This window comes from Carettochelys insculpta, chromosome 2 (genome assembly GCF_033958435.1).
Source record: "Carettochelys insculpta isolate YL-2023 chromosome 2, ASM3395843v1, whole genome shotgun sequence".
Taxonomy (NCBI): domain Eukaryota; kingdom Metazoa; phylum Chordata; order Testudines; family Carettochelyidae; genus Carettochelys; species Carettochelys insculpta.
In genome coordinates, this window is record NC_134138.1 from 167032250 (window position 1) to 167050352 (window position 18103).

The 18103-nt window shown below is 40.0% G+C and overlaps 1 protein-coding gene across 2 annotated transcripts in view; it reads left to right on the forward strand.

The window, feature by feature from the left end:
* Nucleotides 1-18103, forward strand: part of GALNT1 (polypeptide N-acetylgalactosaminyltransferase 1) — a 142637-nt gene that overhangs the window by 65310 nt on the left and 59224 nt on the right. The window contains exons 1-2 of one of the 2 annotated variants that reach the window (XM_074988008.1): nucleotides 867-971; nucleotides 10248-10414. Coding sequence is in view for 1 of the 2 variants with exons in the window: in XM_074988007.1 (XP_074844108.1) it covers nucleotides 10248-10414 (167 nt within the window). In the remaining variant the exon portion in view is untranslated. Of the gene's footprint in view, nucleotides 1-866; nucleotides 972-10247; nucleotides 10415-18103 lie in introns of those variants that run through there. The other variant, XM_074988007.1, reaches the window with a different exon arrangement.

An 18103-nucleotide genomic window follows, 5' to 3' on the forward strand; every position in this document is an offset into this window, starting at 1 on the left:
TTCCAAGGCATATTTAATTGTTCTGTTCACATTCTAGTAGTGTAAAGGGAGACCATTCAAAGAAGGAACTAAAAGTTTAACGTTCTTTCCTATCAGCACTAATAGTGCCATCATGTTGGTACAAAGCCATCTCAAAACTAAGTTTAGCAAAAAACAAAAAAAAAAAAAAGCTGCTGCTCATATGAAGTTACTAGTTTGAAAGATCAGCCAACTATGTCTCTGAAGTCATGTTAACTTTGCTATTTGATATGTAGACTGAAGGAAGTTGCAGTTGATGCAAGACTCTAGTAGTGCTAAAATGTGAAATCCATCTGATCGTGGACTTTTTCAGTTTAGAAACTTTTCCCCCCCCAATTTGGACTTTATTGTGAAGAGCAGGCAGCTCTTCAAAGATAATTCCATATTAGAAAAAATGCATAGTGTATTATGATCCTGTTTCAGAATCTGGCCTAAATTTTCTTGGTGGTATTTATTTCCTGAACAAAAGCAGAAGGTATAAATCTTGTTCTTCTTACTGAAAAAAATAAACTTTAAAAATCAGGTTACCAATGTAAGCCAAAGCATTGTATAAGCTTTTTTTAGCTTCTCATACTGAGACACCTGATATTATCCACTTTGATCTGAGCTGTCACACATCCTCAGTTTAAATTTGGTAGTTCCAACATGAGAAATGCAGTTGGCAAGAAACTTAGTTTAGTTTCAGCTATTTGGAGAACAGAATCCTTCTATATTTCTGTCCAAAAATGCTTGTGTAGGGACAGTTTGTTATGCCAGGAGAGCTAGTAAATTGCCACTTTCCTTTTGTGAAATTCTGCTTGAATTCTGTAACCACAATGGTTTTAAGGACCATTTTGGATTTTGTTTCCAGGGTCTAAAGAAGATTTCTACTTGGTTCATGAGATTATGCGACCTTTCTTCTATCCAAATCTTTGAAATAAGACGAAAGGAAAAATTCATACTCTTGATGTCAGGTAAATTATGAAATACTAATGAAGGCAGAGAATTTAGTAGGTTGGATTAAAATGCGTGGAAACAATGAAGGTTTTGTCTGTATTCAGGTCACTGGTTGAAAGATTGATAGATTTGTATGTGAATCATAAATTAACAGAGCCCATGTAACATAAATGACTACAGTCTGAGACTCTGAAGATGAAACTCTTTTCAGGCGTAGGCGGCTATGGTATAGACTCTCTTTTTTTGCAGTGGTTTTTATGCTTCCATAAATTAAAACTATTGCTGTATGTTAAGTGTTGTATATTAAGTCCAGCAAATTGTGGCTTTTTAATGGTCCCAGTTTGTTACGCCATTTTGTTTTTGGTTCTTTGGTTATATTTATACTATAGGAGAGTAGTGATTTTTATTATTCCAGTGAGTCGATTCCTTTTTGGCATGTTGTAGGATTTGTTTTTATGAATACTAGAGCTAGTGTCAAGGTGGTTATTTAATAATGGACTTGTCTGTAAAAGTATCAAGAGGCAGTCAATATCCAGGAAAGATAAAAGGAGCCTTTAACACACATTTTCTAGTTAGGAGTAAGAATTTCTTCTATGGGAATCATAAACGCAGTTTCAAGTATAACTTCATAGTCAGTGGAAATTAGTTTTATTGCAAATCTAAGGACACTGGGTTAAATCATAAGCTACTATATCACCATTTCCCATCTCTGGTTAGTTTTATTTGCATGGAACTTGCTGCTAAGCATATATTAGCATCCTGGTAAAACTTCAACATGAATCACTTCAACAGCCTGCTCAAGCATGCCATAAAATTAAATATCTGAATGGGGTTGGGGGCATGGAGGGAAGGACATACCAAATGAATGCTCTTGTTCCCTGCTTTTGTGTAGCCCCATCAAAATACCTTTTGCCCTGTGAGGAGCATGTACTGGGCTGTGTAGGAAGAGCCTATGAATTCTATACTCATTGCTTTCAACTTCCATTAATAAGTCTGTGCCCTACATACCAATGTATTGACTTCATTTCCCCCCCCCCCCCCGCCCGGTGAAAGGTTACAGAATCAGGAAAAAATATAGCGGGCCCAAGTTTGTCATTTGGCAGTACTGCTTCTCAGTATGCTAAATTTTTGTAGTAGGCCAGGGGTCTGCAACTTGGAGCTCTTTAAGGATGTCTTTGTGGCTCGCAAAGCAATAATTGCAAAGTAAAAGACCATAAAGGCTTATTACTTGCATTGCTTTGTGAATTGATGAGTTTTTACCTAATTTGAAAAAAATGGCTCTTTCTGTTTTGGTTGCCAACCACTGTACTGGACTATGCTTCTTTTAAATGGCTCTCATGCCTGTATAATGGATTATTCTCATGTTATATATCCTGTAGTAGCTGGTCTTCAGGTGATAAGATTACTTCTGCTGGAAATGTAGTTAGTTAATTCTCTTGATCAACCAATCTGTCCTGCAGTAATTAAAATCCAGGATTTCAAGTCGTCTGATGATAATACAGGCAACAATATTAAGGTTTCACATTACAAAATTTGTGTGTTTCTTTTTAAAACATTAGGAAACCACACACACACACCCCACCCCACCCCACCCCACATTAAATATATTAAGTTTGGAAAGTGAAGTATTGGATGTTAGGAAATGGTAGCATTAAAGTTGTGTGGAACAGCTTTATCTCTGTTTCTTTGCACAGTTACATTGCCTACTTAATTACTTGATCATGTATCATTTCACAAGCACCCCTACTTCAATAGTAGCATTTTGAACATCAGTTTAATGCTATAGTGAATGATATACACGAACTGAACAGTGAACATAGCATATACCTCAGTTCAAAGAACTAATAATAAATATCTCTGGAATCTTTAAATGCCAAATACAGTGAGATTAGCCTAAAGGTAACTTTATGAGGTAGTATTTGAGGTGGTAGTGCTTGCAGGAATTGTCAGTAAATGGATTTCAGATTTGTATTTGCCTGAATGTTTTAATGTTTGATTTTGTAATGTTAGTAACTGTTGTTTCATATGAAAAATGTTGAAATAATACACATTAGTCTTTTTTTTTTTTAAAAACTGTATTGAGAAATTAAAAGGGTAAAAAAAAGTCTGTCATGACTTGGAAACTAAACAAGAGAGCAATGCATACTGTGACTTAATTATGTAAAATTAGACTAGTTTCAGTGTCTTTAAATTTCCTCTCCTTTAGTTGCTTTTTAATCCAGGCAAAAGTTGTTGAGAATGAACTTAATTCACAGAAGTACCTTTTGTTCTCAGATATGCAATTGTTCTTTGATCTGCAGAACTTCATAATTAATGTAAGGTTTAAATTAACATTCTGTAACCAATATACTGCTTTATCTTGCAGTGTTTTTGATGGTTTTGAATGTGTGGGATTTTACAGAAATTAGTCTAGATTATTTTTAGTTAGTCAAGTAAAATTTTTGTCTCGCTGATTATGTAATGCCTCTCTTTGAATTCTTCCACTGTGTTCCACTTCTCTGGACAATAAGTTCAAGCTTCTTGGCCCCTTGAAGACCTCATGTAACTTTCTTGCTCTCTGATTAGTTCCTTATCTAATCATCTTTCTTCTTGACTGTACCAGTGATGCCATCCGTGTTGCCCATTTTGTATACTTTTTCCCTCAGCAGTGACTGTGGTTTCCTTTGGTCAGTTCCTTAATTGATAGAATATATTTCTTAAGCTGGTTCACAGGCTTTACTCATTTATATCTACTCTCAAAATCCTCTTTCTGTGATATATACAAGAAATTTGACTGTCATCTACTTGTCTCTTTCCAACTTGTTTGACATCACAAGATCAAATGTGGACAGAGTGAATTGGAAGGGCCATTAAGTTAAAGCTGGAAACTTGTGAGGGGAAAAAATGAAAAACTTACTTGATGTGAGAGAGAACCTTAGTATGTGTTAAGGTTAAAATAAAATCTACATAATACATTTGTAATTGATAAGACTGGTCACCCTGACCTATTTGTATATGGCAATCCTCTTACCTATCCATTGCCCTTTTTTAGATTGAAGGGGCTGGAAGAATCTACCTGCATTTCAAAAGTATTTAGTCTGTTTTGGAAGCGGTAGCAATCTAAATATGTAATGATACTGAACCACTTTAGCTACACCATGGGTCAGCAACCAAAATAGCAAGAAGAACCATTTTTTTTCCGAATTCAGTAAAAAAAAAATCTCTAAATCAAGAGCCACAAGGCATATGAGTAAGAGATGGCCTTAATAACATCAAATCACACTTTCTGTAACCCCATTTTAAAAACAGCTCACACATAATTGTTAATGCGATACATATTTATTGCAGGACGTTCACAAATTTGTTACATATTCTCTTTTCTCACACTTCGTATGTGTATGTACCATTATCTTCCTGAATTTCACTCCCAAACCTGTTTTAATTACGCTAATATTACATCACGTTTAATTTCAGTTTCTTTTTTAAAATGTGTGTTGCCCTTCACAGAAGGAATGCTGCAAGCTTCCTTTTTGTTTTCAAAATCAAGACTTTATTAGCAACACAACCAAAACACACAGTATCATATCCCATAATGCACTGCATATATTAAAAGGGGAGTTATTGAACATTTTGAGATCACATATTGTTTGCTGTTTAAATAGGGTTGGGCTCATTGTTGCATTCAGCTTGTAAAGTATCAGATAGGAAACTACTTATGGGAAGTGTTCACATGTGGAATGGCTAATATTAAAAAGTTGGTGTGCTTATTGTGCAGGAGTGTCTCTAGTGTTGGCTGGAGCACACTGAGGGTATTGTCAGTTTCATGGTAACGGCTCCACAGCCATTGTATTGCTCATTCCAGTGTACCACTGAATATCACAGTCCAATATATTGCTGACCAGCTTACAAGTATAGTCAGTGAATTGGGTCCATAGAATGTTAGTTTGGTTGTAACCAATATAATATGAAAGCTGCTTGGGCTTTGATAGGATTTTGTGTTATGGATGTGCTGCCCAAATGAATTAGCTTTACTTTGGTCATTTTGAAGATCTGAGAACTTTGTCATCAAGTGTCAAAAGTGAAAAGCATTGTCATTTTTTCATAAAGCAAGTAAATAGCAACAGCCATGGTTTGTTCATCATTTAGTACAGCACTTTGATCCACACTGAGTAAAAGCTATTACATTCAGTGGATATCTTCTATTCAATGTCTCGAAGTTCTTGGGGTATGCAAGAAACCTCTTTAGTCAGCTGCTGCTGAGGAGAGGGTGGCACTCAAATAATCCATGTTTACATTCTGTGTATCTTTTGTATACAAAACTCTAAATTCATTTAAGTGTTTGAACCCATAGTTTAGTCCATTCTGAATATGAAAAGTGATTGGTCTTTGAGTGTTTGTTCATACTGATTCCAGTCAGATGTGGACACATTGAATGCACAAGTGTTGGACGTTCTTCCTTAGCAGTTCCCATTGTGGGTGGCTGTAAAGCACCCAAAGTGGTGCTGCTGTAGTTGCTTTTATATGCTGCTGCCACAGCTACACCTCCCTCAGTTCCTTCTTCCTGTCTGTGGTGAGCATGTGTTTAGACTTAGACAACTCTTAATGGAAGCAATTCTTAAACCTATGGCTAAAGATTGTCAGGCACAGAGTGCAAGCTTGATTTCCAGTGCACTGGCTTTAGCATGCAAAACTGCACCAAGGAGAATGTACTCCTGTATCGGACTCTCAGCGCTGTAGCTCACTCACATAAACAGGCATGTTGGCCCCACAGCACCGCCCCACAGCACCACTCCACAGCTCTGGTGCCATAGAAGCAACAATAGGTGCAAAGAGGGCACTTCCTCTTCTCCCCCCCCCCCGCCGCCCCATGGTGTATCACACTCATGAGTCTCAGTTCCAGAAAACATCGGCAAACAAGACCCAGCAATCTCAGCAGTTGACTCTGTTGCCAGTGCAGCCACCATTGAGTCAGTCACGCGGTGCTTCTTCAGGGGATCAGAAGTATTTCTGACAGACTTTATCTACCCTGGACACTTATGAGACAGCTAGGGACTACACAATGACTGAAAGCCAGAGCCTCTCCGGTGTGGGGGACAATCAGTGGCACCAACAAAGGCACCATAATCCAGGTGCAAACCTTCTTGACCCCGCCACCATGCTGAATAGGCACCACCGTAGATCCAGATGTTCTTTTCCTATTGGTTAATTTATTTGAGATTTGGCACACCACCTTCCTGGACACTGAACCAAAGGACATACCCAGATCTCCAGATGGACTGTAGCACAGCAGTTACATGCCCAGCACCTGGCACTGACCCATACAGCCCTGTGATCTGGTGCCCAGTGTCTTGATATCAACTGCAGAGCAAGAAGATCTGCCACCCCAGTGCCAAGAACACAGCGCTGTGATCCACTACCCAGCTTTTTCACACCAATCACATGGTACCAATTACTTTCTAACTTTAACTGGCACTAATCTCACTTTTCCCAGTACTGCTCTCCAACACCACTGACCACCAACTGCTAGGTCCTTGATGCCTCTGTTGTCATCTCCGTCTGGCTTAGTCTCGGACATGTCGATTTACTCTAATAAATCTCCATCTGAAAAGCCAGTATGCTGACATCCTCAATGACTAGTGCCCCTCAGTGGCCGTTCTGGACGCTATTGGCCTATCACCAGACCAAGAGTTCGGCTTCCCGGCATTCTAGATCAGTGGCCTCGACCCACCACCATTCTCAATCATCTAGAGGGTTGTAATTCTGACAATGTCCCAAAGCCTCGGTTAGGCCACCTCAGGAGACTATATGGAAGGGTAGTTCTAAGGCCAGAATCAACACAAGGCCCAGAGCCCCTGAGAGACACCCAAGCAGGCACAGATCAGGAACATCTGCAGCCCAACCCTCTCCCTCCACTAGCTTTTTCATTTTCATCACTTGATGAAGCTGTGGCAGGTACTTTAAGTGGTAGGGCCCCTGCCAGTTGGCTTATAGGACCAACCAGCAGCATGAACTTTCCAGTAGAGGAGGTAGTGGAATCAAAGGACCCAATGGTGGACAGTCTAGCAGCAGAGGTTTACTATAGGGCAGCCTTACTATTATTAAAACAAATCAGTCCATGACTATCTTAGAGCCATATGCATGCATCTATCATCCGGTTCCCAATCCCAAGAATAATCATAATTGTACCAAACCCAGTAAAGATAATGCAGGCACCAGCCCAGCAAAGGTGGTCTTGGCTTTCAGACCTCAATCCAGTTGCCTATTCTGCTCTTCTAGAAGGAAGGCTAAATTCTGCACCTGTTTCTAATGTTTATAAAATCCAGATTCACCCAATAACATGAATACGGGATGATAGTGAGTGTTAAGAGAAAAGTTGCTCATCGAATGTCAAACTATCTTTATTAAAAACAGATTTCTTTTTTTACCAGAGCTATGTATTCTGGTAATGGAAGATACTTTGATGTGCATAAGGACCTGTCATTCTTCATAAGATTAGGCTGTTAAGGAATTTTTTAAACTTGTATTTTATGAAGAAAGGATGAATGGGCAATGTATTTTTTGTCTATATTTGGGTTACTATTTGTACTAGACTTTGCTACTCTTTATGTAGCCCCTCTAGGAAGAGACATTACTCACTCCAGGAATGTGTTTATAGCAGACATATGTGGGGCACTCATTTTGGAGTGCAGTGTATGGGTTTTACACACTTCTACTTTGGGAGGTCCATTTTACTGTCATTTAGTCTCCCACCATGCATCTCCCATGAAGTTTGGTCACCTCAGTCACCAAGCACTGGAAGAATAGTACTTGTGATTCTTTGGGGTATGCTGTCCACTAGCTATTGTCCATTCCCACTAAGTGTCCTGTAATAGTTGGATTCTTTATTGATGAAGGAACAGAAACATTGTTGGGGTTGTCCTGCTTGTTATGCCATTGCCAGGAGTACAAGGAAATTCAGGGAGCAGGGGCAGTCCCAAGTAGGTACTTCTGTCAAAAGAATCCAAAATCGATTGCACCATTTCATATGTACCATCAGTGGAATACATATGCACAACATATCTCAAAGAACCACAAAAAGTAAATAACCCTTTCATTATATGACTATAATATATTCTTTGTTTTTGTGACTTTCATTGTTATGTGATAGGTAACTTTGTTCACACTTAATGTTCATTAATTTGACGTAAAGTTAGATTGTACCTGGCTCAGGTACAAGATGAGAGGCATGCAGGGCTTGAATTGTAAAACAAATGGCTATTTTTCTAAGCACCAACTGTTTGAAATGCCAAAATAAGGCATCCTTTGACAGATGCTCCTTATTGGCATAGCTTAGATGCCCTTTGAGCTCCATTATTTTCTTTCCCTTTTTTTTTTTTTTTTTTTTTTTTTTTGCCGGACAGGGATGGTTTCTCAGTTCAGCTCATCCTCAGTAAGGCTTGTTAGAGCTCGTACCTCTCCTAACTCTTTGGCTTCTGCTTTCAGTTGGAGGAACCATTACACTCAGCGTTCAGGAACAAATGTAGTACGTATGTTCCAAGCAGGATAACTGGTTTTGGCCAGTGCCTCTAGTTACACTATCTTCTGCAAATTGATAGAGTAGAAAGAGGCTGCAGGCCCATTGCCCTGTTCTTTCAGACTGGCCAGTAATGCTGGCTGTTTCCTTAAGGCTGGAAGAGAGATGCACATTCTTCATAACTCCCTGAACTGAAGGCTGTTGGCCAGCATAAGGCTTCCTAAAGCAGCATGCCTCTTGGTGTGTCTTTTGGACTGGCATGCCTCAGTACTGCCTACCATGGGTTCTGTTGCAGTGCACTTTAACCACAATTTGAAATTTAAAAAAGTTTTACTGTTAAAAATGAAGCCCCATAAATTGTATTCTCTTGTCCTCTTCTAATTCTGATTTTACATTTGTATATTGCTTTTTGAATCTTCAGATTTGATAGTACTGAAACTTTATTTTACGGTAACTCACATATGATTGTGTGTTTTGGAGTAACAACGTGCTAATTTTTTGTAGTCTCTTTTAAATTAGAACTGTAATTCAAAGATTTCCATCAGTTTTTTTAAATGTATGTGCAGTATATCGATTTTATTTTTACCTGATTCTGTGAAGGGTTGCTTCCTGAAAAACAGTGATCCAGTCTGTAGTGTAGACATTGGCTTTTTAAGTTTTGATGCTGTTGGTTACATAATTCATAGTCTTCTGTACAAATTTCTAAGTGTCAAATGTGAACATTTTTGTCTACTTTCAGCTGTGTAAAATTAAATGTGTTAAATGTATACGCAACCTTTTTGCCTTTGAACTAGTTCTTATAGTATGTCTAATACATGTAAAACAGAAAAAAATATTTTTGTACCCTAGAGTAGGGCTTCTAATGTGGCTTTCTGTTCAGTAGCAAGGATTGTGTGAATATTATCTTGATTTAAATAAATGATAAATTTCAATATGCAAAGAGCTTACGTTAATTTTATAGCGTATTTTAAAATCTTACATTTTCTCCAAATATCAATAACTACTAAAGTACTAAAAAATCTTCCATATTAAATGTTAGCTATGCTAAATGCTGCTCTTTCCTCCACCTATACAGTATTCCAAACAAGTTGCTTTTGCAAATATAATTTTGATTTTTTTCTGTTGTAAAAATATAAATTTTCTAGCCTGTGTAGCTTTTGCTTAAGTTTTTCCTTAAAGTGACTACACGTCTAATTTAATAGTCAGAGGCAGCATCCTCGGCAATCAATTCTCCTTATTCTCAAAACAAGTATATGGTGGAAGTACAAGAAATGAACAAATAGATGCAGGTCACGTGTGTTTGCCTATGGTATTAACAAGGATGCCATATTTATCCAGCTCTCACCAACTCAGTTTATGCACTGCACATAACCGAATAGTTGTCAGATAGTAACATTTGGTTACTCCTGACCAGATCAGGGAGCAAGACTTGCACTGGAAGAGAAAAGCTTGCCAGTCCTTTACTTAATCCACTGAGCCATTCACTCCTCAGTCCTCTCCCTGCCTCTTTACTATGGCTTTGAACAGTTCAGAATACTATAGTAACAAGTGCTTTTCTTAACGCTTAGAGTATGTGTTAAAAAGACCAAGGAAACTGGAATGCACATGAGAAGTGTTACGGCACAAATGCATCTATTCGCTATTTTAAATCTGAAAACTTAGGCTTTTCATTTTTTCTGTTTTTAAATCTTACTATAGATGTATTTTAATGTTATAACCAATAAATTATATTTTAAAATGGTTATAAAAGCTATTCATTGAGGGCTCAACCTTTAAAAGTATGATTTATGTTTGTCTACAGGTGTAAAACAAAAGTATATCCAGACAACCTTCCTACAACAAGTGTTGTCATTGTGTTTCACAATGAGGCTTGGAGTACACTCTTACGAACTGTCCATAGCGTGATAAATCGGTCGCCACGACACTTGCTGGAAGAAATTGTACTTGTAGATGATGCCAGCGAAAGAGGTAATGTGGTGGTATGTTGCTGGTTTTCAGATGTTTACGTGGCTTTATGACTTACTTAAAAATTCAGACTTGACGTTGGTTTAATGGGGAGTAGTAGTTCTGGAAATGTTTGAAAAATTGTAGAGATTCAACTGTGGCCACGTTTGTTTGTATCCGGAATATTAAACACTAAATATATAGTAAAAGCCTGCATACCCACCCATTTACTATTAATGTGGTAAAGGACTTAGCTGTTCTGCCCCCCCCCCCTTTTATTTTTAAAGATAAAGGACCACTGTGCTGTTGTCAAATTCTGTGCAATCTGTAGTACTCTGCATTCTAGGGCATACCCAAATCCCTCAGTTATTGAGTCTAATAGTGAGGTCCCTGGTTTGTGTGAGTCCACGGTGCGGTCTGTTCTGGAAGCAGGGCCAGAACACTCTAGAATGGCATTCTGGCATTTTGACACATGGAGGAAGCCATTTTTTTTTGCACACCATGATGTATTGTGAGTGAGATGTTATGTTGACAGGAGCATTTCCATGCTGCTGAGTACCTTCTGGTAAAAGCAGAAATGAAAGAGGTCTGGGATATTGAGTCAGATGCTAAAGGGGGTCGTTGGTGGGGAAAAAAGCTTGGGAATCACTGTCTTAGAGTAAAATTTTATTTGTGTAGCCTGGTCAAATGAACACACACACACAGTTTTCTTTTCTAAAAACCTGAACAACTGAAATATAAAAATATAATGGTGTGCAGGTTACAGCAAGTTGAAACATGGCATTAACATTTAATAGGAAAATGTGATAGTTTTGGAACAAGATATATTTCCAAAATTCCATTTTATCTCAGCCAAAGCATTACAGAAACATTGAGAAGTTTCATTTAGATTTTTACTTTAAATTTCATAGTGTTTTTAATTTTGGGTTTAATTAGGATACAGATTTGTCAGAATAAAATTGTGTAATTCATATAATAGTTAAAAAAAAAAAATCATGCTGCGGTCTCAATGACCTTAGGACCTTGCTGCCATTCATTAACAGTTTGTTAGCTAGCTTTCATATAGTTCTCATGAAACTGGACTAGATTAAAATGAACTAGCATGCTGATAATGTGTGCCAGCAGGATCCATATAAATAGTAAAAGTCAGTTATGTGACAGCAGTGACTTTAAATGGTCGAACTGAGGTGAATGGCAAAATTCACAGGTTTCATGACAGTGATGACTACTGTGACATAATTGTATCATTGAAAATTATTTGTTTTGCAACATATAAATATAAAAAATAAATAAAAACCCCACAATAAAAAACTGCCATCTGGTGGAGGGATTTTGTGCAGGTTTCAGTGGGAGAGAGTGTGTGTGTGTGTGTGTGTGGATATGCAGTATTCATTAGGCATTTCTTTTACTGTCTCAAAGGGGTAGTTGTGTTAGTCTGTATCCACAAAAACAGCAAGGAGTCCTGTGGCACCTAATTGGGCATAAGTTTTTGCTGATAAAACCCACTTCATCAGATGCATCTGATGAAGAGGGTTTTACCCGTGAGTGCTTATGTCCAGATACAGTAAACCCTCAATTTAACAAACTAATCGTAAGGATGGGTGTCCGTGAAACTTGAAAGTCCATTAAATACAAGGGTTTATTCCCCTTCCCCTTTTGGCCAGGCAGTCCCAGTCTGTTCCCCTACCTCCCCCTCCCCCCGCCCCAAAAAAACAGAAAAAACAAAAACAAACCCTGACTCTCGAACTGCTGCTGCTGTAGCTGCATGGCACGGAGCCATCGCCAGAGCTGCTACGTGCTCTTCCCAGCAGGACTGGGGCATGTATGCAAGTGGTCTACCAGCGTGTGTGCCCCGCCTGTGGGGAGGAGCATGTGGTGGATCTGGCAGTAGTCCAGGCTGTGGTGGAGCGTTCGGTGGCGGCTGCAGTACGTGGTCTTTTTTGGAGGGTGGGGGAGAGTGGCAGGATTTAGGATTTTATGGGCATCCATTAAGTGGACTTTGGGAACAATCAAGGGGTGGCAGATATCCGATGTTCCCGAAGTCCTTAAAACTGAGGGTTTACTGTACATCTGTTAGTCTACAGGGTGTCACAGGACTCCTTGTTTTGACTGTCTAGTCATGTATGATCTTCATTTTATAACCAGTGAAGATTATTTCTAAGCAGGAGCTAGGAGTAGGATACTGGATAGGTAGAGGATAGTGAATACAAAGGATGACATGTTAAGTAGATAAATAACTGCCAAGGACAGCAAAATGAGCTTTGAAGACCATCTCTGGAGCCACTTATTCTAATCTGAGTTAGAGAATTAGCTGATGTGAAGGAAAGCACAGCACAAAAATGAAGCATGAAGGCAATGAGTTAGTGGACCTAAATAAACTCTGAACAGAGATTATGGTCGAGAGATTGTGTGATTGTCATTGCTTGGAATGATATTGACAACTGGAAATTTGTGTATTAAATTGAGCAATAACTATACAAATGAAGAAAACAAAAATGCACAAAAGCAGATTCTACTATGTTTGCAGAAAAACTTACCTTTAAAATTGTTTTCTAGTTACTGAAGCTCTGTTCTGCTAGCTATGAATCTGTGTATTGCTTACTCTTGAAGTCTAGCTTAGATGAAAATGCAAAGCCTAAAATTCAGCTTTCCTCAGATCAGTTGGTGGTATACTTAAATACTGGCTTTCTTATATACCGATTAAGCCTTCTCTGTACAAGCAGAACAGGTAGAAAAATCTTTCATATTGAAGCCCAGTTGTATATTGGAGAATGTACTAACTAGTGCAAGAAGTTCTATAGTAACTGGCCCCTCAAACTTGCCGAAACATTCCTGTAGACCAGTGTTGCCCAAAGTGTGGTACGTGTGCCACTAGTGGTTCTTGAAAGGATTTCAAGGGGTATGCAGCAGAAAATACATTACTAAAAATCAGGAGATACGCACTGGAACAGCACTGGGAGAGGAGGTACACCAATAAGGCTGAAGTCCCAAAAGGGATATGCAGATGTTTGAGAGAAACTGCTTTAGATACTAGGAGCAAATATCTCAGTGCCTGGGCCAACTGTATTTCTGCGCCCTACTGGTCACTTTGAGTGCTGTTGTCCCTTTAGGTCTCAGTCATCTTGTTGCTTCTTTTGGAGTGGAATGATGAATTTCTCAGACCAGGTTTTGGTGGTTGTCCCCTGTGTATCAACCTAGGTTACCTCAACAGGATCTGACCTATGTCCAGTACCTCCAAGTCTGTTCCTTTCTTGAGCAGTGGTGGTAGTAATCAGTGATTCAACTGTCTCTTTAAAACCAAGTATTGACTTAGAACAAAAGCATTCAAGATAAAAAAAGTTCTTAAAACAGACTTCTAATTTGCCAGATAACTAAGCACCTTCCATATTGTTATCCTGTACAGTGGTCTGTTTCCTATAGACTCCTTTTTCCTCCGTATCTCTACAGTCTGGTTGGCATAGTCTTTCCCATAACTCAGTCATTTCTCCCCTATGCTTCAGAATTTTCAAAAGTCTCTCGGTGCTTTCACGTTTTAAAAATCTGGCCTCTAGTGAATATTTAGGAACTACAATTTACCCATGTGAAAAAGCATAAGGCAGCTGGGTAGTGAGGCAAAACCATCAATGATAAAGGCAATCTCCATTGGAGGATGAAAGGAAATTGAAGGAGTTTTGACACCAGCCTTTGGAAGCTGTCATCATGGCTATCATGTGGTCCCAAAGAATAAACTTCTGTAGGGGGGGAAAAATTAAAATTAAAAATTGAAGTTGCAGCACAGTTAGGAAATGCTACATTAGAAATGCTGGGCTACGGGATTGCAGAAATTGTCAGCCAGACAGAATATTTTCCATGATCTCTGGCTGTTTAAAATCCTGATGCTTAATAGCTCTGTGCACCATGTCAGTGAAGAATAATGAAGTGCTCAGAGAAATAAAAATAACATTTTCAAAAGTAAATTACTGTAAGGGGACAAAGGCCATGCCATTCAGGCACGGGGGCACATTTGCAAACTCCCGTGAGGTTTTATGCAGACACAGAAACCAATCAGGGTTTCTTTTACACCCTAAAACCATGTCTGGCCATTATAGTGTTTGGATGGGGCTGTATCTGAAACATTCGACTCCATCATGCGAGCTGCCTTGTGCAGGCATTGGCTACCCATGTAGCCCAGGGCATCACTGTGTAAGTCGGGTGGGCGGAGAGAAGAGAAGGAGGGAGGGTGAAGCTCCTCTGTCCTCAAGTTTCAGAGTGCAGTAATTTGGAAGAAAAAAAATCCAGCAGACAACACACCAAGGAAGTCAAAACTGAAAATGTATGTTGCAGAGTGTAGCCAGGCTGTGTTTTAGCAACTTATATTTTAATAGCTGCACATATATGCACATGATCATGGCATGTGAATGTGACATAACACAAAAGAAGTGCCTTCAGCCACTAGTTAAAATCAGCGTAAATATATTGTTCAGCAACATCAGTTTTCCCCACCCACTGTTCCTATATCTTACTTAGAGACTCAGTATTGGCATCTTCTATTGCTTGTATTTCAGAGTTGGATGTTGACACAGATGCTGTTTGTCTTTTCATCCCAATGCTCCACAATTCTTTTAGTGCTCATTAAATCATTCTTTCCTGCTTCTGTGGGCATCTCCTCCCTCTTCTGTGTTAACCAGATAAGAAGTTGGCATTGCATGTGGATCAGTCTCCTTTGTTAGTTTCTGTTCTCCTTGTTGGTAAACATAAATAGGTCTCCTTAGTGTCCAGTGGTGATAAAGTTGGGCGCGTTACTCAAAAATGATTTCTGCTTTGCTTGCTTCATTGTTAGGCTAGTGTATTCTGTGAAGATCAGTTGTGAAAATTGTGCTGAAGTTGGTATTCTGGTCCTGAATTGTTTTCCTCTGACATATATTGAGCAGGTGAGCCTAAGTCTCATAGGAACATACAGCTAGGTCTAGCCACATGTACAGTGATTGCCTATATGACAATGATAGGGATCTGTTTTTCAAACCTTGAATTCTTTTTTGAAAGAATCCTTTAAAGTTTGAGCCAATCTCTCAGCTGTTCCATTAGACTTGGAACTACAGACTTGATGGTTCATCAATAAAATCTGACAAAATGTCTGGGGTACCATTGTGCCTCTTAACTCTCCAGGCTGGGCACTCTCACAATGCTTTGCTAGCATCAAGCTGCACCCACAACAGGCCCTGCGAACAGTACAACAGCATGTGGAGCCCCAGAGCCAGCTGGGTTGCATGAATGCTCCTAGAACCATTCACAAGTCTCACAGAGAAAGACAAACATCACATATCCCTATAGGCCCCAGCCTTTTAATTGAGACCTGTTTCCTCTTGGCCTGCTCCAAAGCCTGAAAAGTGTAGTTCATTACCTAGTTTGCCCCTCCTGTATTAGGGAGAGGACATACATTAGCCTTCGTAACCTTCACTGAGATTTCCTAAGCACTTCAACCAATTCACACTGTGTTAGGTTTAAAAAAAAACAACCTTAATTACAGAAAGATTTTTAAGTGATAGGCACAAAAGATTGAAATTGTCATCGGGCCCTGGGGAGCCAGTCTGATATTGTTCCTTCAGGGCAAGGTGCAAAGAATGAGGTACATAAGCCCCCAAACTGGTAGTCTAATGCTTGGATTCGCCCATCAGCAACTAAACAGCTTCTACAATACCTTGCTGACAAGTATCAGAGAGGTAGCTGTGTTAGTCTGTAGCTTCAAGACCAGCAAGAAGTCTTTTGGCACTTTATAGACTAAAAGATATTTTGGAGCATAAGCTTTCGTGGGCGAAGACCTGCTTCATCAGATGCATGAGTGGGGGCATGGTTTCAGAGGGGTATTTAAAGAATGGGGTCCCAGAAAAAGGGAGGGCCAGAGCTGACAAGGTCTGTTCAGCAAGGTGGAAGTGGCCTATTATCAATAGTAGGTCTCAAAAGACGAAAAAACAAGTCAGATCAGATTGGGGGAGATGAGACATTGCCAGAGTCTAATGGGGAGACCTGTCTACTGGGATCTCCCCATTAGACGCTGACAATGGCTCATGTCTCCCAGTCTGATCTGACTTGTGTTTTCCTCTTTTGAGACCTACTGTTGATAATGGGCCATTTCCACCTTGCTGAATAGACTTTGTCAGCTCTGGCGCTCCCTTTTTCTGGGACTCCACTCTTTAAATACCCCTCTGAAACCATGCCCCCACTCATGCATCTGATGAAGCAGGTCTTTGCCCACGAAAGCTTATGCTCTAAAATATCTATTGGTCTGTAAGGTGCCACAAGACTTCTTGTTGTTCTCAATACCTTGCTGGCTACCCTGAAGGCCACCCTCCCCGCCCCCCCCGGGCAAAAAAAAAAAAAAAAAAAAGCTTCTTGAAAACAATCAGTCCTTGGGCTCTCATCCAAACCTTGTAAATACAAGCTTGCAATTTCTTATGATAGGGTAGTGCCCTGGAGTAAGCGACTTCTCAGCATTTTTAAGATCTACGTCTTCCAACTCAAGCAGATCCATGCCATGTTTCTTTGAAGGGCTGTGAACTTGTGAGGGGTATCTGACCCACCATGGGCTCTAATAGAGCCCTAGGGACATTGAACCAACAGAAGCAACATGAGGCATGGTAGCAACTCTAGGCTTATTTGGGACAGCAGGTTAAGGAACAGCAGGCATTGTTAAAGCTTCTACAGACAGTGATTAATAGAAGCCCTGGAGTTTGAAATAAAGCTTGCCACCAGGGCAATGAGGCTAGTGATTGGGCTAATGATTATGTCTCTGGGTGGCTAGGACACTGGAAAATATATTACATCTGCTGGGATGCGGGGAAGGGGCAGAGTGGGTGAAGCCTCAACCAGAGAACAGGAAGGGAAGAGCGCAAGACAGACATCACTGCGTGAAGAGACCAAGAAGATGGGCAATGGTGATGGCTTTACACCAGACAGGGAGTCACTTCCCACACCTGGGGAGGTGCTGAGCAGGTCACAAACTAAATGCTTGGGATAGAGAAGACACAGGGTGAGGTGGGAACAAACAGTGATGAAACAGGCTACTGCAGCGCCCAAACCCTGGAGGGAGGAACAAAAGATTGGGGGAGTCCAAACTATTAAGCAATTTGAAATGGAAGAGCAACCCTGCTAAAGGGCAAAAGGAGATCTGGCATGTCTGAGGGAACAGTTTGGGATGCTATGAGGTAAAATGAAGAGGTAGTTCTGGGTGAGGAGAGCAAAGAAAAAGCGGGATAACCTAATAGGTAAGGGTTGGTGGCACAGGAAGGTGAAGGTTACACTAAGCAGAGGTAAAGGGCAAAGTGCAAGGAATTAGGGGAACAGTGTGAGAGTTAAGGTGCAGAAGCAGAGCAGGGGTTAGTGGCAAAGGGAATGCAGGGTGGTAGTGCAGGGGTTGGGAAGCCTATAGGAGCTTGGGGGTAGGAGACGACAATGCCCGTGGGGCTCCAAAATACAAATTTGCCCAGGGTGCCATTTTCCCTAAGGCCAGCCTTGCTGCTTCTGTTAGTCAGGGCCATTATGCCATAAGAATGTCCAGTGTCTGACTTCACTATCCCAAGCACCTTTGCTAAACTCTGTCTTTGCGCAGCTCTGGTATTTTTCTCCCAGAAATGTAATTCATACAGCACAAACTTTCCACCAGACAAGTAATGCAAAGCAAGCATAAGCAGCAAGCCAACTGTAAAAATTGTAGTACCAAGTAACAGTCCTAATCCG